We start from the raw sequence: 25126 nt of genomic DNA, 5'->3' as shown, positions 1-25126 counted from the left end.
ACCTAGCATCATAGTTTGTACCTCTTAATCCCCTAGCCCTTGATTGCTCCTCCCCCCTTTCCTCTCCCCACTGGTAAATACTACTTTGTTCTCTGTATCTGTGAGTCTGAGAAACAGCACTTTCTCATCACTGACAGGGCACCCACTCTTGCTCTCTTTATAAATGCAGTACAAGTGTTGAGTTTCCCAATGTCAAATGATTTACAGAACTGGCGACAAGAGATGCAGGTGTCTGGAGAGCTCCCCTGCAATGCCTGGGAGAAGCTGACCTTTTCTGAAGCTGGTTAATAATCCACCCAGCTTACCTCCCAGTGGTTACTGTGGGCAGGTGTACACCAGACATTTTATGAGCTACTAAGTAAATATTCTCGATTCAGTAAAGAAAAGCACTGATAAAAAGAAAACATTAATCTTCCACAATTTACCTAATCATTTAAATAAGCTTGCAAACTAATAATACAGCAAGATTTATTGCAAGATTAATGCAGCAAGAAAAAAGAAGTAACTTTTTTCTTGTATTTTTCAGTATGTACTGATTATAGAGGAATATCAGAATATCAGTCTTATCAGTTATTGCATCGTTCTATGTAGTTAATGAAATAGGGGATTATTTAAATACAGAATACTGTAGCTCAGACTAAATTATAAATGAAACAAGCATAAACACTTGACTACTGTGTTAGTGAAAATTCAGAAGTCCTCCAGAGGCAGTTCTCTCTTGCCTGCGGATCTGGTCCTCTGGGCCACCCAGGATGTAGCCTTAAACCCAGGGGAGAGCAGGAGGTGGTTTTGAATCTGGAGCAGCTGTCATAGAACACAAGTGTTTTAGGGGAGGAAGCCAGAAAGCCTGAGGCAGCAGGCCAGAAGCAAAGATGTGTTTGGGGTGATGGTGTTGGGATACACCCACACACGGTCTTCAGAGGGATCTTGTACTGTAGAGTGAAAAATCCCCCAGAAACACCTTGCATTACAGAAGGGAATCAGAGATCATCAGGGTGAAGTATGATATTTTACACTCTTTGTTTCATTAATGCAGCAAATATTTTTGCTTAGACCATGTATTTTGGAGGCCATGCATTTTAAATATATATTATTGTTAAATCTTACAATCTCATGGCAAGTAGCTGCCTTTGTATCCACTCCCTAGAGGACAAAACAGCACAGAGGGGATGAGTAAATCATGCGAAGTCACAAAGATCATGTTAAAAAAGGATAATAAATGCTAGGTGTCTGACTCATCCATCTGTTCTCTGCGAGTCCACCCAGTTTTGTACCGGAGATGCTGAACATCATCTACTCTAGAGCACCCACAGGAGCTTATCATCTTTTCAGGGTGATTTGAAAAACACGGGATTGTTTGCATGTCAGAAAAGATTTTTTTAAAAGCAAAAAATTACTATTATTTTTTTCAGTTTAACATTTCAACTAGTTACAACTAGTACAAAACCTCTCTGGGGAGTGTTATCACACAAGGTTGAACATATCCATGATTGCTCATGTGACTACTGAGTTAGTTTAATTGCCAAAGGGATGAAACCCAACTGGCTTTAGCTATTATTTAATTCCATACTAGGCTCTTCCTTGATAGAACTGAAGACTTTAAAATACTGAGTATCCTAGTTTAGTTGGTAGAGTTCTAGGGCAAAAAGATTCCCAGGGCATCCATGGAGCTCACCAATGACAGCCCTCCACCTCCTCCACCTCAATCCAGAGCATAAATTCCAAGTATTTCACCTTTCCACTGCTAGCTGGCATTTGGGCCCCGGGAGATCTACACCCCATGGGGCTGATGGCTTCATTGATAGTTTACCAAGTTTACCTTCTCTTGCCTCTTTCCCACCAGCAGGAACACCATGGCCAATGCTTAATCTCTGAATATACGATAAGCCCGGTTGCCCCTCTCTTTTCTATCTCCACCCCCAACCCTCCTGTCCCTGAGAGGTATATTTGGCCCTTTCCCAAGATCTCAGAAGTGCTTCTCCATGTCTGTCATCCTACACTGTACAAATATTCAGACCCATGCATGACAACTCAGTCCACCACAGAACTTTATTTGGTGCGCAGCGATGGGCCCTAAGCACCCCCAGATGAGAATCAGACCCAGGCTCCTAAATCAGAGGCACTCTTAGAACAGGCAACCAAGCATCAGTGTCTTTGAATACCCAATAAGGGTCTAATCAGTGTCCTAAATTATCAAAATAACTTGGAAAAAATCAGTACACATATAAATACTGTACTGGAGAGTTCTAAATTATAGCTGGATAGTTCTGTAGGAGTAGTGCTTTTTATTCTAAAATTATAAAGGTATTTTAAAACATTTAGAAGGATTTAAAAAATTAATCTGTAATCCCATGATCCAGCAATGCCATTGACATTTTTTTTAAAGAAAGGATGCACACAGAGTTTAAAAACTTGAGTAGTGCCTAAGGATGTAAAAATGGAAGTGGAATCCCCCTCTTGCATCCCTCTTCCTCGATTTTCTCTCCCTGAACATAACCAGCATCAACAATTTCTCATCAGTCCCTCTAGGAAAATTTTTTAAGTGCAGATGCACACTTTTAAAAGTGAACACATTTGGAATCCCACTATATACTTTATTATACACTTTTAAAAAATAACAACTTCTGGGACCCCTACAGTATAAGCCTTAAACTTACAGGTTTTTAATTTATTCTGATTTTGTTCCAATCCTTATACTTTGCTTCCCAGGTGACCTTGAAAATGTTGTTTTATCAGCCTGATTCTCTATTTCCTCATCCATAAAAGGAGGAGCATAATGATACCTACCTCAAAGAATTGCTGTGAGTGATAAATAAGGTGTAATATAGAAAATGTTGGCCATAGGCTTAGGAGCTCACACACACACACACACACAAAAATGTTTAGTTAAGATTATTATCAGGACATAATTAGCTGGCCTTTTTAAATAATTATGTTCTTGCCAAATATGTAAATGTACTTTTAAAGATTACCTTGAATTAGTTGGTAAACATTTAAATTACTTCTTGTTTTAATTTTTTTTTTTCATTTTGTTTGTATTTTTTATGCTACTACAAACAAGGATTCAATTATCATTCACAAATACTTATCAATATTGGGGAAGTGCCTACAAGAAGTATTTGGCAAGAATTCCAACAGGTTAAAGCAGAAACTAACACACCATTGTAAAGCAATTATACTCCAATAAAGATGTTAAAAAAAAAAAAAAAAAGAATTCCAAAAGGGTAACATCCTAGAATTGAATTATACATTTTCAATGTTGATAGATGTGGCAGGTCTGGCCCCAGTCTACCCTTTGCTAGTGTCATTGCCTGTTTGTTCCCATTTCTCCTAACAATTATCAAGTTTGAAAAATACCTGTCACTCTAAAAGGCAAGTCTCTCAATCTTCTCTCCTTTAAGATATTTTTGTCATTGTTTGTGCTTTCATTGTCTGTTATGCTGTACAGATATTTCTTGTGTTTTTATAATCATTTCTTTCCTATTTCCCAAATACTTTGCTTAGAAAGACCTCCCTGATTCCCTAAGAAATTCCTTGTGCTTTCTTCTGGATTAATTTTGTCAAGTTACACTTTTATAGAAAGTGTCACATTTTATTGAAGTCTGAATAGAATTTTGCTACTTACTATATTAGGATTATAATTTTATGTCTTTATTTGGGAACTCCCCTCACCACCTCCACCCATATTAATATCTAGGGTTGTGTGCTTTCTCCTCCAGTTTTTGCTTTCAAGGACCTGACCTTAGTATGCTGTGCACTCTCTTTGCTCCTGGAGTCGAGTCAGGACACCTCCACACCAGTGTCTCAGCAAGGGTGCGGGTGGGGAAAGGGCTCAAGAGTGGGGCTGTCCCATCCTTAATTCTCAGCCCCCTGTGCGACCCCTTTCAACGTGTGCTCTCAGTGGCGGGAACAGCACGTTTGTGAGCAGATAACAGAACAGTGATGCACATTTCTTTCTCCCTCTCTATTTTGCAGTCAGGCATGATAAGAACCCAGGAAGCAGACTACTTCTTGAAGCCCCTCCCTTCACACCTGGCAGGGGGCCCCAAGGACTCTGCAGGGGGTGGGCCTCCCTCCCACATCCTGTACAAAAGATCCACCGAGCCTCGGGATCAGGGGTCCCACCAGGTCGCGATGATGGAGAGAAATTGGCGGCTGGAAAACCGCCACCTCTTCCACCATGAAGATCAACCCCCGCGCGGCGGCTCCAGTCTCAGGCACCCACAGAAGCTGCATTTCTGCGGAAGACGCAAGAAATGTATGTAAGGGCGATTCTTTTTAGTATTTAACAGTTTGGACATTTCTGTAAGCCGATGGAGTATTTTTAATTTTCTTCAAAGTAGTCTGCCCTAGAGGTGAAATTTGTTGACTACCTTTGCTAAACTTAAGTGATGATTCCAAAGCAAACCCATCGACTGTATGTTCAGTTTAAAACATCTCTCCCTGGTAGATGGATAGATAATGGTAGATGTTTTTCTTTGTTTGTTTGTTTGGTTTTTTTGTTTGTTTGTTTGTTTTTAAAGAGCTGTTCCCTGGGCAGATTAAATGACAGGGTGCTCAGAAATGCAGAATCCACCAGATGTCTTCAAAAGAACCCTGGCATGTCTGCCCGGTAATTCTGTACTTTTGAGGCCTAGATTTATTAAAGCTCACATGCTTTTCCTGCAGAGGTGATTTGTCCCTATGCAGGTTTTTATACTTCACTCACCACGTCAGAAGACAGAGTATGCATGACAAAATTTATCTGCAATTTATCACCAAGGCTCTATCGAAGTTCTTTTTGTTTGTGTCATGAACATTTAAGAATAGATGTGATATTTACATTTTATGAAGGAACGTCTCACAAACTCAGGAACAGGAGTTCAGTGTTTTCTGGACTTTTCCTCACTTCCTTCGGCTTTCCCCTCAAGCGTTGCTTTATTTAGCAAAACCTTCCCCAAGGAGCCTCTGGAAAGCCTATCCTTCTCTGCGGCTTGGTTTCGTTGGCTGCTAGACCCAGCACCCTCAAATAGAGGTGGGCATGTGCAGGGTCTCCGTAAATACTGTGGAGAAGAGAGGATGACCCAGAATCACTTGGCATCTTTGATAAAAGAACAAGTACCATTGACCTGTCAGCACCTGTGTGTCATCTGAACTCATATCGTCCTGTAACTAAGTCTCAGGCTACTTTCAAATGGACTTGAAAAACTCAAGCCAAATTACTAAGAGTGAGCTCAGTCTTAGGGGAGGCAGCGGGAAGAACAATGTTGAGCACAAGTAGAGGGAACAGGAGGCTGCGGAGGTCAGGGAAGACAGACTGAGCGGGCATCGGAACAGGACACACTGACCAGCAACAGCTTCCTGAGTCTGCGCAGACGGGGAGAAGCTGGCGGAGGCGGCTGGGGGCGGGGCCAGGCAGAGGCAGGGCGGGGCAGAGTGAGTGGGACTGAAGAGAGGGACTCAGGCACAGACAAGGTGAGAGCCAGGTTGGTGCTCACAGGGCTCCTGGTGAGGGTGTAGTCAGAGTAGGACAGATTTCATATGTTGGGGACAGAAAGATGACCAAGCACCTGGATCCAGGCAGGAAAGATGGTCAGGGCTGTCTTCAACTCTTTGACAGGCCACACCAGGGCCTGAAGCACATGTTGCAGTGTCTCTGATCAATCCAGCAGTGCTGACCATTCTGGAATGAATATGACCCTTTCATACTTATCTGGAGGTGATCAGAGTCATTCAGGCCAGTAGCCCTAAGGCACAGTTGTGCATACAGGGCGGTACGATTATTCTGTTTGGTGGGGCTGTGTGTGTGCATGTGTGCACATTTGTAGGTGTATTTGCTTCCACAGACGTTTCAGAATCTCAATAGATGGGGTTGGGTCGTGAGAGGAAGTTATTTGAAAAAGATACTAAACTGTACAATAAGGTTTGTGTTTGGAAAATGGAAAGATGTAGCTACTGTTTTCATAATAAAACTAGATAAAAAAAGTGCCACAAAACGCCACTTGCTGGTGGACGACATCAGTGGTTGATCTGGTGCTGTTTGACTTGCCACAGTTTCTGTCCCCTCCTGCTGGGTACATGGCAGTTCCTGAGTGACTGGGGGCCCTATCTAGCAGAACTGACACACAGCACCTCCAGGATGAGCATTTAATTCTCAGGACTCAGTTACTTGTGCAGAACAGTTCCATGTTGTCCATGAGGCTTGGGGCTTCCCTGGAGGAATCCTGGTCTTCTGTCTCAGTGGGGTTCACACTACAAAGATTCTTCCGTAGAGTTCAGAGAATGAGAGATTTTCCTGTGTGTTTAGGCATCTCTCTGTGGAAACAGGCAGACAAAAACAGATTGATTTGCTTAAAATCAATAGTGATTATAAACCTCAGACTAATGAGTTAGCTTGCTACTTCTAGCTGCAGGCTTCACGGGTGGGTTTTGAGCTGGGACCCACGTGTTTGGGAAAATGCTGCAGGACCATATTGATGGGGGAGTGACTTGTTTTGAGGGACTTGTCAGAGCCCTGGCTAGTAAGATCACCACCCCCCTGGTGCTTCTGCCTCTGTTCTAATACTGGGGGCCTGGGAGGCTGCTGTGCTCCTATACTGTGTCCATTTGTACCCTGTACCTATGGGAATTAAGACTAAGGGCCCTGGGACCACACTGCCAGATCTGAAATCCATTTCCAACATTTTCTAAGGAGGGATTGTGAGAAAGTTACGTTCATTCCCCATGCCTTCGTGTCCTCACTCCTACCCATGGCTGGTGTAGAGAATGAATGAGTTATACAGACATCTCTTAGGGTGAAGATCACATCTGTGTAAATTGCATCAATGTGAATGGTGCATGATGACTGCTTATTAACCTTTAGCCAGTGTAACAGTTACCCTCCGAAAGGTTCATTTAGGTTTGGAAGTATTTTAGCAGAGAGAGATAAAATGCAACGGACATGGGAATCAGTCAAACAAAACAGCATCTTCTAGCTGTGTGGTCCATGAATAGAGTTGGCATAGCTTTTAAATTAGTGCCACCTAAATATGTGGATATTTTGAAGCCTACTTTCACCTGAAACCATTCTAACCACACTTTCTGAGGCATCCACTAAACCTAGTGATTTTTAACATAATGTTAATTTACTGATTATTAATGCCAAAACTTTTTTTTGTGTGTGTGCTACATGGGCCTCTCACTGCTGTGGCCTCTCCCATTGTGGAGCACAGCCTCCGGACGCGCAGGCTCAGCGACCATGGCTCACAGGCCCAGCTGCTCGGCGGCATGTGGGATCCTCCCGGACCGGGGCACGAACCCGTGTCCCCTGCATCGGCAGGCGGACTCTCAACCACTGCGCCACCAGGGAAACCCCAAAATTATTTTTAAATGGCTTACTCCAAGAGGACCGAGTATATTTTGTCTTTTCATTAAACTAGATAAATATTTGCAATACTTTCTAGGAAATTTAGCTCTGCAGTGAAGTGGATCTGCCTTGAGCAGTTTATAACCCATTGGAAATACTACAGACAAACCAGTTGTGTGTCTAGACATGGGAATCAACTTTAAAAACTATTAGGTCATTAAAAGTCTTCAAATAACACAGTATAAGACAGCACTCCTTTTTGTAATTATTGGTTTCATTGTTTTATCAATAACTCATTTGCAGAGCCCTGTTGAACAGATCTTTATGTTCATAGTCTTTGAACATCGTGCTTTTAGATAATAAGAGTTCAGAGCCAGAGTGATCTTCTTTTTGCTTTAAATCAGCACAAATTTATACAAAAGTCAATATAACAATGAATTCCATGACATGTAGACTATGCACACTTTACTTAAATGTAGTGTTCCACCTTAACACATGTTTTGCATCACAGTTTTAAGGGTTTTATGATTTGTTTTATGAACATTTTTAAAATCCATTTTCTTTAGCATGAGTTCCACCATTGGTTTCGTGTGACAACTTTACATTCATTTCCTCTCTGAACGCCCCCCTGTAGACATGCCTAAGCCTCCCAAGGAAGACCTTTTCATCTTGCCTGATGAGTATAAGTCGTGCATAAGGCACAAGCGGTCCCTTCTGAAGTCCCATAGGAATGAAGAACTGAACGTGGAGACATTGGTGGTCGTTGACAAAAAGATGATGCAAAACCACGGCCATGAAAACATCACCACCTATGTACTGACAATACTCAATATGGTAGGAACGCCCTTCTTGTTGAAGTCACGTGTGTAATTCCACCTAATGGTGTGTGTGTGTGTGTGTGTGTGTGTGTGTATGTTTTGCATCCTACTTTTATTTGTGGGTTTATGTCTTGTACACAAGAAACATTTTATCTGTGATAACTCTTTCACTTTTACTATGAGCCAATCAGAAGATCCTTTTTCAATCCCTCAGAGAATAAAATTCAGAGGATGAATAATTTGACTTTCTCTGTAAGCCAGTAACATATTTCAAGTTTACTGATGTCTTCATTTGTCAGAAATCTATAAGAGGATGCAGAGACATCTGAGTGCAGTAAATCTGCCCATCAGCATTATATGTGAGATTTTAGATGGCTGTATAGAAATACCCATCTTTTTAGGGATAGGAGTGTTCAAATATTGTATATGCATCTTTCTATCGACAAGAACAAGGAACAGTACTCCCTTTAGAAGGTTGCTGCAGAGAAGATGTGACTGTGGCAGCTTTAGTCATTAATGAAGAGTGGAGCAAGGTGTCTAAGCCCCATTCCACCCAAGTGAGACCTGCATAACAGAAGACAAAGTATGGGGCCATCAAAGTGTATTTTAACATAGTTGTGATGACAATGTTTGAAAATGTTTTATGTCCTACCTCTATAAACAGAGTGCCCCTAAATGTATTTTAACTTCCCATGAAGTGGTGTGGTTGCTATTACTGTCCTCATTTTTGGTGGCCAGACCCTCGTGGTTTATGATCTCCCAGGGAAGTGAGGGAGGAGGTGACACAGACTGCAGTTCTGTGACAGCTCCCACTGCAGGTCTTTGATGTGTGCAAGCATTGCCTCTGTTCTGCAGAGCTTTTCCAGCATTTCTACACCTCAGTGCCAAATTAGCTCCCTGCTGCTTCCCATGAGTGTCAACTTGTCCTTGCTCATCACCCCATATGCCACTTGGATCACTCATTTTTACACATGTGACCATCATCCCTAATGATGGTCACATCATCCTTCCCTGATCACCTTCTCTCCACATTGTTTTCCTTCTCTTTCTTGTATCCTCTTGGTCTTTTCCCAAGAACTTCTGTATTCTTCTGGAATATTTTGCTAGGACAGCTTCAGGAGGGCTCGCCTGTGTATCATCACTATGAGTTAAAAAATAAATTAAAAGAAACAAAAAGGAACCTCCTTATGTCTAATGAGGACACCTACCAACTAGGAGGCCTGATAAGAGGTGTTTGATAAGAGGTGGAACTGCCTCCACAGACTTCATTATTTTACTTTCAGGCACCAACAGTAAGGATCCAACAATTGGTGTAATTGGCTGTTAGATATTCCCATACCTGTGTGTCTAGCAATGTAAGAAACTTAACCTTGCTATGTCACTGGAGAACACAGGATTGGCCTTCAGCTGTGGACTCCAGGCTAAGGGCTGGGGGAAAAGGGTGCCATGTATAGGGACTGATGTGTATTACCTGTCCTTTTCAGGTGTCTGCTTTATTCAAAGATGGAACAATAGGAGGAAACATCAACATTGCCATTGTAGGTCTGATTCTTCTGGAAGAAGAACAGGTATTCTTTGAAGCCAGTAGCTTTTTTCCCCCGGAAAAATAAATGCAAAATAATGCTTTGTTTTCCTAAATATAATTGTTCTATGGATTCTTTACTTCTCTTTCTCTTGGGGACAAAAATGCTTTAATATTTTGTGTCTAATGCAATGAGTTTCTTGTCAGTTCCTGTAATGCTTATTTGTTTTTGTTTTTTTTGTGTGTGTGATTTTTGTGCAAGAGTAGTAAGAAATACTCATCTGATTGGCTAATAAGAAAATGGAAGAGAAGAGCTACTTTAAATACCCTGTTGGAAAAACATTAGGAATGCAAGGTGCAAAACTTGTCCTCAGTCACTGTGAGCTTTGAGGATGGAGATGAAGTGAGCCCTTTGGTCTTTTGCTAGAAGACTAACAATGTCCTGTAGCCCAGAAGTTAAATTGTACTGTGTGGCAGTGCATTGTTGTACTCTATTGCCTCCCAACTGCTGAGACTGACCTTCACCACCTTTGGTCTTGGGATTTTATTTTTATAGAGATTCTAGGATGTCAGGCACATTCCTCTCATTGCACACAAACCTCCAGATTATGCTGGATCTTGGGAGCAATGGGCATAAGACTGTCTGTTGCCTTCATTTCAGAACCCTGTGTGAACACACAGAGGTACCCCTCCATTCACAATAAGGACTCGTATGAATATTCCATGGCAGAAGTAAGGGGGACGTCTTAGCCATAAAGGGCTCTCACTTGTATTTTGCCCCAAGCTGGTTATTGATTGGACTTGGGGGAGTAAACCCTGGGTCCTAGTCAGGCACCCTGAGTCCAATTTCACCCGGGCTGACATCTTCAGAGTCTCCTGTTAGCCACAGTTGTCTTGTTTATGAAACAAATGATTTTTAGATGAAATCTGAGATCATTTATGAGATTTAAGATGCCTTCAGATTTTCAGTTTGTGGGGTGCTGCCCTCTTACCCTGCAGGATGGGGCATGCATGGGCAGATCTGCTTCTAGCCTGAAGAGTCAGCATGATACAACTCCATTGTCTTTTGTGTCAGTGTGTCTGCAGAGGGGGTGCTGAACTAGCAGGGCTTCTCAGGTGACAGGTTAATTATTCTTTGTATTAAAACATTTCACCTTGGAACTCATCCAAGCTGCAAAGAATAAGTGAGGTTATCATTTGATCGTACACCTGTGTTAACTTTAATTAATGCAGTTTTCCTGGAAATCACCCACTGAAGAATGTAAGGCATGTCCCAGGATTGATGTACAGCATTTAGCTTGGGTGCCTTTGACTCTCTGGAAAGACACAATAAACATTTAAGGAGAAAACATAGTCAGTGACTGAGAGACGCAATTTCAAAGCAACACTCTGGTCATGAAAGCTTTAAACAAGTTATTGTCCTGAAATTGAGGTATTTAACCTGGTTTTCTCTGACCATCCTTAGGAAAATATATCATACCTATAAATAAGCTTTAAAGAACTCATCTGCCTGCCAGCTTTGGGAGATATTCTTGTCACACACACATCCCCCCCCCCCCCCCCCCCCCCCCCCCCCCCCCCCCCCCCCCCCCCCCCCCCAGTTCTTCATTTACCAAGACTTCGGGTAGCCTTCACTCTGATCTTTCACTGCTGATCTATTAGAACTTGGTATATATGGATAAGGTGAAATATATGGATAAGGTCATCTGTATAGTTTCCTTCTAGTTCCAGCCTATTTGCTAGAAATAAAGCTTTGTCAGTTGAGCTGCCTCTTCTCATAAACATGGTGCCTCTGTAGGAAAGTGACTTAATTTAACACTGTAATAATAACTCTTAGAAGAGTTACAAATTTGAAATCTTACTTGCCCAGCTGGGTTATGAAATAAACACACCACCATCTGGGTGTGTTTTTGTGTATGTGCAAAGTGTCGTATAAACGATTCTGTTGCCTTATATAATTTTGCAGTGTTTTATAAATACTTTGAATGCGAACATTTCATGCACAGAACTAATCTTTCTTGGGTCATTGAAATGTGTTCAGAGTCAGCAAATACATCCCAACTGTTTTGGTACAGAACTAGAGAAATAAACATGAGTGTCTACACTGAGTCTGTACAGGTTTTATATATGACACCCTCCTTTGGATTTTAACGCGTAAAATGGGTAAATTAGTTTCTGCCATCCAGATCCACCTGTGTAACTAAATCCAAGTTAGTGCTAGTTTTCTGTGATGACAGAGCCAGTAACAACTGCATAACAACATGTTTTCTTCCTGTTATCTCGGGCTCCTGGTGTCTCCTGCATAGCCAGGGCTAGTGATAAGCCATCATGCGGACCACACCTTGAGCAGCTTCTGCCAGTGGCAGTCTGGATTGATGGGGAAAGATGGGACTCGCCATGACCATGCCATCTTACTAACCGGCCTGGACATATGCTCCTGGAAGAATGAACCCTGTGATACTCTGGGTAAGACCCTCTGCCAGGGTTTTGAGAAACACATGTGTGCTGTGCACCTTCAGTGGCCTAGGATATGGAGTATTTTTGCCCTCATTCCGAATCTGTAAGCTGTAGCTGCTGCTGGGTGGAACTGTAAGGAATAAACTCCCTTCCCTGTATAAACTGTGGCCAAACAGAAGAGTATGTGTTTATTCACCAAAATCAGTTCTTTCACAAGAAAAGGTCTCTCACGGATTCAAGAGCTTCTATCTCTTCTAATCTAAGAAATAATTTCTTCCGTTTCTTCTTCCAGTGGTGAGAATAGGGTCAACAGATTCAAGGGTGTCTCATTCTATGAAAAAATAATAATACATTTAGGAATATTTGTAGAGATACTACAATATTGGATTCCTCATTTTTCCATTTCTCTATGAATATCTCAATCTTAGCCATTTTCAACATGTTTATTGGGCTGGGTGTATCTTGGTGGTATTTTATAATATGATACAAGTTTTTTATACTTTTCCAAATAGTGTAAAGCACAGTGTGCTACTGACCAAGGTTCTCCTGGACTTTTTTTTCCTAACTCTCCATTTCTTCCCAAGATCTTAGGGAAGAAGGGTCTTTATTACAAAAACATTCAGATAAGACTTGGTTTAATAGAGGTTAGTCCTGACTACTTGTTCCCAGAAAGCCCCGAGTGCAAGATGGGCCCTGGGATGCCTCTGAGGACTTAGAATTCAGGAGGTTCCCACCCTGCACATGATAAGCTCACTGGGCCTAAATTGTACAAATAATGCAGTTTACACAGAAGACTTGCTTTCATTCTGGGGGCCTGGAATTTTGGCCCACTCCAGGCAGGGGTGCTATGTGACCAGCCCCCAACCAAAGGCCAGGGCTTTGAGTCTCTAATGAGCACCCTGGTGGGCAGTGTTCCCCTTGTTGGAGGAATTAAGTCCGTTTGTGCGACTCCACGGCGGGAGGAAACCCTGGAAGCTCGTGCCTGGTTTCCCTGGGCTTCTCCCCAGGTGCTTGTCCCTTCTGCTGATTTTACTCCATATACTTCCATCCCTATTAAAGTACACCCAGGAGTATGACAGATGCTGAGTCCTGTGCACCCTCCTCGAAAGTCCTCCACCATGGAGTGGCCTTGGGGACCACCTGACACCCACTCTCTACAGCACTTTTTCTCAGGCTTTTGAGAACACAGTTGCTTATAGAAAAAGGCTGAAATTCTCTATCTGCAGGGAATTCCCTCTTCAACTCTGCCGCCATGGTAACCTGTAACTTGAACATTACATAGAACCATGGATTGGTAAGGGAAAACAGACCCCCTTCTCCCACATAATTCGGGGCCCTTTATATGATTGTCCAAGGGTTTCCTGTTTCAGATTTCACCTGACAAAGATGAGAACCAAATTTCTCTAAAGGACAGAGGTAAATACACGCACATGACACACCCTCTTTCTTTATTTTACTACAATATTGCTCCTATATGTTCTTTTGATCTTTATGTCCTGTAGGATTTGCACCCATAAGTGGAATGTGTAGTAAATATCGCAGCTGTACGATTAATGAAGATACAGGTCTTGGACTGGCTTTCACCATCGCCCACGAGTCTGGACACAAGTAAGTGCATCTCCCTGGGAGGATGGAGCCTGGGGTCCTCTCCAGACTGGAAGATTGTCTAGAGATGCTGGTGCAGTAGCTCAAGCCTGTGGGGGGAATTCACACATTTGCAGTGAGAACGCCAGTAGGAAATGCTCACGTAGGCACTTCTGTTTTATTTGAGTGTCTCGTTGCACACATTCTAAAGCTGTGGCAACACACATGTTTGCACTTTCCTCGCTCCCTTCTTCCCTTCCTGCTCACACATGTGCATACAGTCACAGACTACAGACTCTTCTGTCTCTGCTCCTTTGTCCTGGGTTTTGAACTTGGTCCTGTGAGCTCATCTTATTCCATGGTTAACTCCTACGGGAGGACTCCACGTGACTGAAGATGGTAACAAGCCCACCCATTGTTAACTTACTATTCTCAAGTTTGCATTCTTACATCACTTTCATAATTTGTAGAGATGAGTTTTGACTGGTGTGCAGGATTTGGGGCATACAGGGAGGACACAAGATGCAGCCTGGTGGGAGCTGGTTTGCTTCCCACATCCCCACGTTCCCACCATTGTCAGTTGTGAAATGGGGCAGCATCAGGGGGAGTGGGGAACCTGGGGCTTTGGCACAGATGGATAGACACCGATGCAGGACAAGCAGCTCTCAGCAATGGGTGACATGTCATTAGGAGTATCTTTTTCTGTCCATTACTTATAGTAGCTATTATTCTTAAATAAGATTTCTTAGTCTAATAATCTATAGGCTGCCTCACTTTGAGGCACCATCTATTAAAAAAAAAAAGTTTTTCTCAGTGGGGCCCACTTGCTGATTTCCTGCAATTGCCCTGATTTATGTGAGCATCAGCAGTGGTAACACAAGTGTTTTCCTGCTGGACTGAAACTGTACTTGAAGCTTCTAGAAAATGCACAGCCAGGAATTACAGCTTTTCTATTTTCACTTTCATCCTCATTTTATTTGCAAATTACAAAACTTGCAGAAGGCAATGTTTGTGATTTGGTCTTTGCAAAGTTGATTTCTCCATCCCCTGTTAGAAATTGTACTGAGGCCACTCATGTCATCCCGACCTGTTCAAAGCATCTGTGTGTGTGTGTGTGTGTGTGTGTGTGCGTGTGTGTGTGTTTGTACACATGTGTGCCTGCCCTTAATGGGCTCTCACAGAGCCCTGCAGACTTTGGCTCTGTGTGAACTGATGACCTGAAAGTGAAGCTTATATCTTATTACTGATCCCTTCATCATTACAGGTAATGATTGACTTTTTCAGTGCCTAGAAAATTGCACCTACACTTTACAAAGCTTTCAGTTAAGTCATAATTGTAAATAGGCTGCTAGAGTTAAAACTTCAAAAAAACTCATTATTTTAACGACATGGGGCTCTTGCTGTCCTCTGAACCATACCTGAATTTAATTAAACAATCAAAGTAAGAAATATTTAAGTCATCAAGGGCTGAACAAATCAGCATTAGATAAGCAGTTGAGATTCAGGCCCCTGGTGCATCCAAGACGAGGCTCTCAGTCTTCCAGTCAACAAGTACTCGTGTTTGCTTTTATTTTTTTCTTAGAAGTCAACTATTAATATTTCCTTTCATCACTAGGTCTGGGTGTAGATGGAAAAAGAATTTCTTCCAAACAAGAGAAAAGTGTTTTTACTTGCAAGTGAGAATATAGATGAGAGGAAGGAAAGGAACTCTAGATTTGGATACAGGCAAGTCCCACTCCTGATAGAACTGACCTCCAGGAAATGATCAGCTCCTTCTCCAGCACCTGCTGCTTAGAGAATATTGTGCAAGAGTCAGAAGGACTGAGAGCTCTGAGTGTTTGACGTCACCAGTGAAATAGCTTCTGATCATATTGAGGAAATAGGAAATACATGTGGGAAGTGTGCACATAAAAAGCATGTGCTAATTGCCAAAATAAGTGATCATAATAGTAATAATAGTAATAATAACGCTAATATGTGCTCTTTGTGGAGTAGTTTCACATGTAACTCTAAGCGAAACCCCTGGGGATGATCTCTTATCTTCCCTTCACTAGCTGGGCAAGTAGCCTGGGCTGAACATTCAGCACAGGAGGCATGGAGGAGCTGCAAGGGGTCAGAGGTGAGCTGAAGGGGGCGTATTTCTAACACATTCTTAGCTGTGGCAACTGCATCAAATGAGAGGGGCCGCAGCAGGGAAGATTCAGCAACCCAGCTCCGTGCATTTCAGGTGAATTGAAAACAAACACCTTTATTCAGTTTATTCATTTAATAACTATTATTACTTGGAGAAGGCATCATAAGTTTAATGCATAGATCAAACAGCATGCCTTCCTCTTATTCTTGGCAATGAGCTCTAAGCAGTCCATTTCTGAGTCCTATAGCTTAAGAATTACAAAATAATTTTACATTTATTAAGTTGTAAAACATCCTGTTTCACAGATGAATCTTACTTCTTCCATTCAGAGGACATTATTAAGGTGGAGGAGTACTTCTCTGTGCCTTTCAGCCACAGGTTTCCTAACCTTTAACTCAAAGAAAGATTCAGTTCATGCCCAGCTAGTTTCTTCTACGAGGTTCAGTTCTTTTTATCCTAAGACATCTTGTGGTTTCTACTGGAGAATCTGACCTAAACATAGGAATTGCTAAGAACCAGTGTTTGGATCTGTGTTGGGAAGGGGAAAAGAGCATCTGGAGCTGAAAGTGAGGGTGTGTGCTTTCCCTTAGTGTGTGGGACTGAGCCGGGACTGAGCCAGGACTGGTTCAGGGCCAGTTTCCTGCTTGTATTAAATCATTTGTCACAGGATGTGTGGTTTCCTAGATGCAGGTGTTGAAGAATTGGCACAGACACACTGAGGGTTCAGCTACACATTTTGAAGAGTATATGTCATCTGGGCATGAATCCATTTGAAAAATTCTCATTTGCCAAAGGAAGTCATGCCATTAGATGGATAGGGCCCTGCGACTTGTATTCTAGATACCCTATGGTTCTCTGGCAGCCTGACAGTGACCAGGCTGCATCTCCTGATCTCCTCTTACGTGGGTCTCCATATGCAAAACCCATAGAGCCTGTGAGACCTCAGCAGGTGCATGCAGGTGCAATTTAAGTTGCATGGTTTGAGCTGAGCATTCCTTGTATATAAAGTCAGCTTAAATACTTAATTTACATGATCATTTCAGACCATCAAGACAATATTAAACATACTGTGCTCAGGAGTATTCGTGATCCATTGTTCTGTCCCCTGTCTTTTCCACTACTTACTGACCCATTCACCAGGTACAATTTTCATTCTGCCAGCAAAGCACTGTGTAGGATTCTATAAAATGACTAGTGATCCATGCCCTTCAAAGCCTAAAGGAAGATAAGATAGGCATGGCATGCAAGGGGTCAATCAGTGAGGGCTGTAGGCATTTCAAGAGATGCAAGGAAAATCAGGGAACTCTTCTGGAAAGAAACAGAGTTGGTGTGCTGATACCATTCAGCTCAACCATATTCGGCTGGTGATGTTAGACTCCCTTTCAAGCATTTGATGGTGATGTGTGCACCTCACTGATTTATGACTGTGCTCTGTCATCAGCCTGAGCCCCTACAGCTGGGTCAGGGAGGTGCTGGGTGATTTTAAGGGTTTGTGGAATATCAAAGCAAGTGGCTGCTTAAAGATCACCTGGTCTGGTGATTGTCAGACTGCCCCCTAGGGAGCCCCAGCAGGTTGGAGCATCATTTCTTACCAATTTTATTTGCTGTCATTGCTCCTAAGATTTTTGTTTGTTTCTGTGTCCAAAAAGTATTTGAAAACCGTTGACCGTTGGCTGAACTGCCTTCTCACCCCCCTACACACATACACACACACACACACACACACACACACACACACACACACATGCACAAAATATGTATGCAAGTGATATCTGACATCTAGGTGTTGAGAGATTTGATCAAGACCACATTTGAATCTGGGAAAGATACAGTTTGAATTTTCCTTTTTGACATGCATGGTGCCAGGTATTCTGAACAGTTTAAGAGGAAGGTTTTATTATCCCATTTTATAGGTGAGGAAACTGAGGCTCAGGGACTTGAGAAATTTGCCCCAAATCAACCCACTTGTGAATGACAGGAACAAGACCTTGATGGAGGTTCCCCCGCCTCCACAGCCTGTGTTCCTCCAGGTTATCTTACCTGCCCTGACCCTGAGAGTCCCACATGACTGCTGTCCCCATGTCTACTTCACGTCTCTCAGGGAGGATGGGTTTGCTTCTTGAAAAGCCTGCATCAGGCTCTGGACAAGTAAATCCTACCTGTGGTGCTATCATCACCTCCAGGGTGTGATTTACCATCCAGATGACTTTGACCCATTGTTGCTTTGAAAGGGTTTCTCCTTTCCTTGACCCACTGCTGTCTGATCAGCTTAAAATATTGGTACAACCTCTAAAAAAGCTTGGCTGTTCATCATTCTGGGTATATCATTAGTAATAAAGAAATACTTGCTGATGTAATTGAAGAACTCAAGAAAATTCTATAGAAGACATTAAGAGCATCTGATATTGAATATAATTCTCAAGTCCAAGTTAATCTGAAATTATGTTTACATTTGGGTATTTGAGTTGGTGTTGTAGCTGGAAGGTTGTTCTTTATTCACTCAACAAACATCGGTGGAGCACCTGTCACGGACTAGTGAGTCCACTTGCACTCAGGCTCTGAGCACAGTTAAGAGCCCCTGTAGATAAGGAAGATAAAAAAGTGCATTGTTTTAACATATAGGGTGATAACCACTTTGAATAAAGTACTATGAGTCATGAAAGCAAAAAAAAAAAAATGTCTGGTATGTATAAATTGAATAGTAATTTTATTTCTTAGTTGCCAAATACCAACCTTATCTTCAAAATGTGCCCTATTCATTCTTCCATGACTTTATTAATGTTAATATCAATTGTGATTATTGCGTGGTATTTTCATGCCACTGTGCTAACACCCACAACAGTGCAGAATATGGGATTTGTACTGTTTGGAAAAGCAACTCGAGACATAGTAGTGCTGAAGTTTGGGTGGGCATCAGAATCACGTTATTGTGTTAGGATTCACCCAAATGCCAGAGCCTAACCCCCAACTTACTAAATCAAAAATCTAACAGGGTGGGCTTTGGGGAGGCACATGTGTGGTGCATTTCCCAGATATTCTGATACTCAAAAAAGTCTGAGAATCACTGAAAATGCCCTAGATGAAAACGGTTAAGACCAAGGTGTCCCCAGACCTGGGATGTTGTGGCTTTGAATTCCTTAGAAATGTAGGCAGAAGTGGTAGCAAATTCATCTAGGGCACTCGCAGGACCCTAATTTGTCTTCTTTATATTCAGGTCAAGGGCCAGCCAGGGGAGGGTACTTTGTTATTTCGTTTTTATCACTTTCTCCCCAAAGCAACCTCTGCGTGAATCCTCTCCATCACCGTGGCACATTTCTCCGGCCATGTGGTTACCCTCACCTTGATTGATTGCTTCTAATGGAACTTCAGAGAATGGGTGGAGGCGGAAATGACCACAGCTACATCACCCTTGGTACTGAGCAGGAATCTTGCAGAAATTTGAAAATGTTTGTGCGCCAGATTTCCTTGGACACACCCTTCAATCACGCTCCAGTTACACTATTGCACGGGTCCCGCCTGGGCTCTGACGTCAGAGTGTCGGGTTCCAGTCCGGACTATGAGACCCTGGACAAGCCTGTCTCCAGCCCTCAGTCTTGCTGTCATTGTAGGCTTGTAGGCTTGTAGTAAGATTTGGGTTAGAAAATATAGGTAATGTGCTTAATATCTTGTCTGAAAAATAGTGCTTACAAATGGGAGTTGTCATTTTTACTGATATTATTAAACAGCTCTAAGAAAAAACAGTTAAGTCTTCAGCCTCGGACACAAGTGCAGATTCCCTGGCCCCCTTTTGGAGCCCAGTTCCCCTGTGTTGGTGTCTCCTATCCCTGTGACCCTCCCTCCATTCATCCTGGGATTCTTGGTGGCAGAAAGCCCATGGATGCAGTAACCCACCTGTCCTTTTTTGCTTTCTCCCCTCTTGCTTTTCCCCTGCTTTCTATATCCCACTCATTCAGAACTGATCTCTGGGAATCCATACAGTGATCGGGTGGGTACCAGACATTAATGGCCAAAAATGGATATCTACCCTAATGGGAAGTCTTTAAGGTCACGGAGCTCCCAAATCCCTGAGGCTTTCTTCCCAAGGTAGTCAGCTGTGCTCTTCTGAGGTGGGTGACGATGGTAACATGAAGCTGTCCCACAGGGCTATAGCTTTAGGAAGTTAAGAAGAGCCTACTTGGTGGGGAGGGGTAGCAACTCAGTCAATGGGATTCTTATAGGTGCAAGGCTGCAGTGTTCTCCAGTGACAGTAAGGGGTTGCTGTTGGCATTGTGGGATTTGAACATCTGCAAAGGACCCTATTAAGAGGTCCCATAGCCACTGTAGCCTGAGGTGTTTCCATATACTAAGCTAGGGCTAGAGCCCCAAAGTGGTCTGGTTTCAGTCAAGAGTAACAGACGTACCTTCAAACAACGCCTGCAGATAAACGCCACAACTACTCACTGGAGTTCCATGGCGCCACTTCCTCCAAAGGGATGTAGGGAGTCTGGTCAAGTACTGGCCTGCTGTTACAGCCTCCAGTAGTGAAGACCTAGCATGAGCTGGATCAGCACTGGGTGTAGGGACAAAATGTCAGCACCACCAAGAGGGGCGGTAGTGGTTTAGTAGTTCTTAAATTGTGTAAACATCACACTCATCTGTGAAGCCTGCATTTGTGTTTCTTACAAACACCTAGAAATTTTGACCATGGCTGGTGAGCAGCAAAGAGTGTAGAGAGAGAAGAAAGCAACAAGAACATCATCAGCTTTTTCAAGATCAAATAAACTGCCCTCTACATCCCACTAGAAATGATTTTTTGTAATCAAAATGTCTGCCTTTGGCAAACATCTGGACATGTGCTCTGTTTTGATGTTGGTGTGCACTTTCAAACAGCTGGACAAATGGTAGTTCTCCAGGAAAGGTCTGTGACCTCATGGATATTCTTCCCTGTTTGGCTGTTAGGACTCTTTCTTCTGCCTGCCTAGCATACAGGAGAAGGGGGGGCCTTCACATTGTTGACTTGTGTTTGTTAGAGTGTGTTAGACAGTTGAAACTGTTATTTGTTTTGAAAGACCCATTTATTTCTCTCTCTCGTAGCTTCGGCATGGTCCATGATGGAGAAGGGAATGTGTGCAAAAAGTCTGAGGGCAACATAATGTCCCCTACATTGGCAGGACGCAATGGGGTCTTCTCCTGGTCACCCTGCAGCCGCCAGTACCTGCACAAATTTTTAAGGTATGAGCCCCTAAAGCTGGTTGTGTATCTCTCTGTGCCTTTGATGTTCACTGCTGGGTCAGCCTAATCCTGTCCAAGAAGCCCCAGACCCAGGTGCCCCTTCCACAGATGGTCCCCATTTGAAGGCATCTGGAGACATTCATTTGACCAAGGAGTTTGCTAAACACTTTCTTAGAGCCTCAATTTCTACAAGCTTAATCTGACATCATTTGCCCTTTAGAGTTGAAAGAATCCCTTAAGATACTTAGCAAACCAAAGTGTTTGTCACTACCATTTTTTTTTTAATTCTTACTTCTATAACCAGACATTTTCAGTCTGTGATTTTTTTAATTTTTTAATGTTTAAATATTTTCTTGTAGTTTTATTGAGATATAATTGACATACCATGAATTATTATTACTTTTTTTACAAAATACATTTCTCATTAGGAGGAAAAAAAAAAAAAGAGTATATAAACCTTCACCTGGGTCTAAAATCCTATAATTTTAAGAATTATTTCTGGAAGGTTTCATCATAGCTCTAATTCATTTAGGGTATAGAACATTAAGGAGGTAGAGTTTGACCCCTGAAAAAGAGATAGTCAGTAGATTTTAAAATTTTAGAGAAATAAGGGACTTTAAGAAACATTTTTAGATCTGCTAGTAAAGTAGATTATCCCCCTGGTTTTCTCTCTTTCTTTCTTATTTTTTCAGTAGAGTCCCTTTTCTTTTTCTTTTTTTGCTGCACAAATTAACCCGTCTTGTTTCTAGAACATCATTTGGGCAGGGTCTCAGGCCTATTTCTGTTGGTTTTACTCACCATGTTCTGTTCATTATCCTATGGATGGTTCCCTGTGCTCACCTGGGGCAGTGAGTGCACAGCTGGTTTCTCTTTCTTGCTGCCTCTTCCATCGCTTCCAGACCTCCTAATACATCTTCTGAGCTGCGTCCTGACTACCAGCCTTGGGGGCTCCAGCCTGCAGCTGTGGTCCTTCCTCACAGCCTTACTTTGAGACCTCAGCTGAGATATTTTACCACTTAAAGGAATGATGACTGCTTTTCATATTTTGTGCTACCCAGGAAGAGTGAGAATTTTGTAGATAATATCTGTACCCTGGTAATATAAACCTATATTCTAGGAATATACACTTGATCATTTTTTAATTTCTATTACCGAAAAGACAGTGTTCACATGACACAATCGGTCCTTCCAACATTTGCTGTTCCCTCTATGGTGTTCTCTTGGAGTCAAGTTGGGGATTGTTAGCACTTGTTTTAGCTTTTTCATGCACCTGTTCAAATGTGCGTACGTGTGTGTGTGTGTGTATGTGAAGGACTCTGCTTTCCCTAATAAAGAAGATAATTCACTTTAGCTCACAACACTCTTATTTGTATTAACAAGGAAATTTTTGAGTTTTCTATATCCCAAATCCTTTCTCTAAACTTCTACATTCTTTTCTTAAAATTTTACTTCTTTCTCATCTTAATGGCTATGATGAAGATATATAAACATTTTAAAATTTTTTGAAATATGCTCTGGCAACTTGAAAATCTCAGGGATGCAAAGTATGGGCATGCAGTGAGAATCAGCATCATGAAAGAGTCCAGAAAAAGTTTTTAAATTGCCAAGAAATATAGGAAAACTCACAGAAAGGAGAGTTATAGGCTTAGAGAATAATTATTTTGATGACATTAAATACGGGCTGTAATCTTCAAATCAGAATATGATCCTGAGAATACTTATTAAGATTCTGGAGTTCAAAGACATTTTGTCCAGTGATACTGGAATGGTTAAACATATGCTGAAATATGCTCATTTGTTTTTGTGCCAATCAGTAAAACCCTTCTGTAGCCATGCAGTAACAAACATTTATTTTCAGGGACTTTACTTATTTTTTTGGACCACATAATAATAAAAATGCAAGATTTTACATGCTCCCAAATTTGATTTCTCAAAAGATTAAATTTTCCAAGATAGCCTTTCATTGTCAAATTAACTCTTAAGATTAATTGTACTTGAGATGTCTAGTTGTGAATTGGACGTGTCCACAGTACATCAATCCTGATTTTTCATTGGCTTAATGCACCTGAGACCTTCTTTTATACGTTTGCTGACTTCCTGATTTGTAAGTAATCAAAATACTGTTATATTCTCCACCAATTAGTTGGCAATTTGGACATGATCCCAACAGTGAGTAAGGATAAATGGCCAACTTTACAAAGATGAATCTGTTCTCCTTTATGATCAGCATTGGGTACATGGAAAAAATATATATAATAAGGGAACTCAATTAGACTGAAGTTGTCAGCACAACTTTTCTCTATACTCAGTAGAGTTAAGAAGGACAGATATGTTTTTGCAGTAAATTCCTCAACCTCATCAATAAAGACATATGTCATTTCCTATGGGCAGACACAGACCTCATCACATTCACTCATGTCTGTATCCGGGAGGCCTAATACTTAGGGAAATTTTAGCTAGTTATTTTAAACTTAATGACAACACGGACTCATCTTCAATTTGCTTTCTAAAAACTTGAATCATGCATTTCTGATCAGTGAACACACCTCCCCGCTTGTCATATGAATCTGCATCCATACACGAGAAAGGTCATCATAGGAAAGCAGGAGTTTGAGGGATGCCCTGCCATACCCCAGACCACCCTGTCAATGGGAAAACTTGATTTGGCCTGAAAGAGTATGTTTTGGAGCATAATAGAAATAATACCTTTCAGTTCACATCTTGCTCTGCTGTATAATGTTCGTCTTAAGAAAAGTAAACCAACGAGTCATGGCTGAGTGCAGTTTCTGTGAGACTGGAGAATGGGCACTGCCATGTCGTTGATCAGCATGGGAATCAGAGCTCATGTGCAAATCAGGTCTTCATCACTATGCCGGGGAAGGCCTTGACCTTGGCAACTAATATAACCTTTTCTGGGGGCTCCCCTTGTCTCTCTTGGAAAAAGAGGGTATACAAGTAAAAGAACTCTCGAGCTTTTTAACGTTTTATGGTTCATGAATCAGAGTGGGAAGAGGACTTTGAAATATTGTTGCAGAACCTCTGGCCTTGCCTTATTTTCTTCATTGACATTGTATATGTAGTTAAACACATGTATAGAAAAGTACAAAATTATAAGCATATAACTCAGTAACTTTTCACACAGTGAACATTTTAGTGTAACTTCTACCTAGATCATGGTATGGAGCACGTTACAGTAGCCAAGTCATGGAAACAGCCTAAGTGCCCTTCAATGGATGAAAGAGTAAAGAAGGTGTGAGATATATGATGTATATGTGGTACTTATATGTATGTATGCACTGTATCTAATTATATCTATCTATCTATCTACCTGTCTACCTATCTACACACACACTGTAATATCATTCAACCATGAGAAAGAAGGAAATTCTGTCATTTGTGACAACATGGATGGTTTTTGAGGGCATTATGCTAAGTGAGATAAGTCAGAGAAAGACAAATACTGCATGATCTCACTTATATGTGGAATGTTAAAAAGAAAATCAAACTCTTAGAAACAAAGAGTAAATTGGTAGTTTCCAAGGGCTAGGTGAGTGGGAGAGAGGTAATGGGTGAAAGTGGTCAAACTTCTAAAGATTAGGTGAATGAGTTTCTGGGACTGTCATGTACAGCATAGTGACTACAGTCAGCAATACTGTATTTTATAGTTGAAGCTTACTGAGAGAGTAGATCTTAAAAGTTCCCACTACCAAATAAAAGTTCTAGCTTTGTGAAGGGACGGATGTGTTAACGAACCTAAAAAAAACATGGAACACTGCTCTCATCCCCAGAATCCCCTTCCCCAATCCCATCATCACCTCCCTCTTCCCCACAGACAACCATTCCTCTGGCACAGAGTGCCACCGTAGACAGTTTTGTCTGGTTTTGAACTTACTATGAATGGAGTCATGAGTTATGTGCTATTTTGTGTCTGGGGTCTTTAGCTAAATATTTTGATTATGAGATTCATCCTTGTTTCTGCATAAAAATATGACATTCATTTACTTATTTTTAATTGTGTGGATATGCTCCAACTTATTAATCCATCCTGTTAGTGATAGACATTTGCATTTCCAGTA

General features: G+C 41.8%; 1 protein-coding gene across 1 annotated transcript in view; it reads left to right on the top strand.

Annotated features, from left to right (window-relative positions):
- Positions 1-25126, top strand: part of ADAMTS16 (ADAM metallopeptidase with thrombospondin type 1 motif 16) — a 156178-nt gene that overhangs the window by 35496 nt on the left and 95556 nt on the right. The window contains exons 4-9 of the mRNA XM_007451658.1: positions 3976-4258; positions 7959-8158; positions 9627-9710; positions 11971-12130; positions 13624-13729; positions 20913-21050. Of these exons, the coding sequence (XP_007451720.1) occupies positions 3976-4258; positions 7959-8158; positions 9627-9710; positions 11971-12130; positions 13624-13729; positions 20913-21050 (971 nt within the window). The remainder of the gene's footprint in view (positions 1-3975; positions 4259-7958; positions 8159-9626; positions 9711-11970; positions 12131-13623; positions 13730-20912; positions 21051-25126) is intronic.

Source organism: Lipotes vexillifer, unplaced genomic scaffold (genome assembly GCF_000442215.2).
Source record: "Lipotes vexillifer unplaced genomic scaffold, Lipotes_vexillifer_v1.1 scaffold1463, whole genome shotgun sequence".
Classification (NCBI taxonomy): Eukaryota; Metazoa; Chordata; class Mammalia; order Artiodactyla; family Lipotidae; genus Lipotes; species Lipotes vexillifer.
The sequence above is the reverse complement of the archived record's forward strand: the minus strand, read 5'-3'. Positions and strand labels throughout refer to the sequence as shown.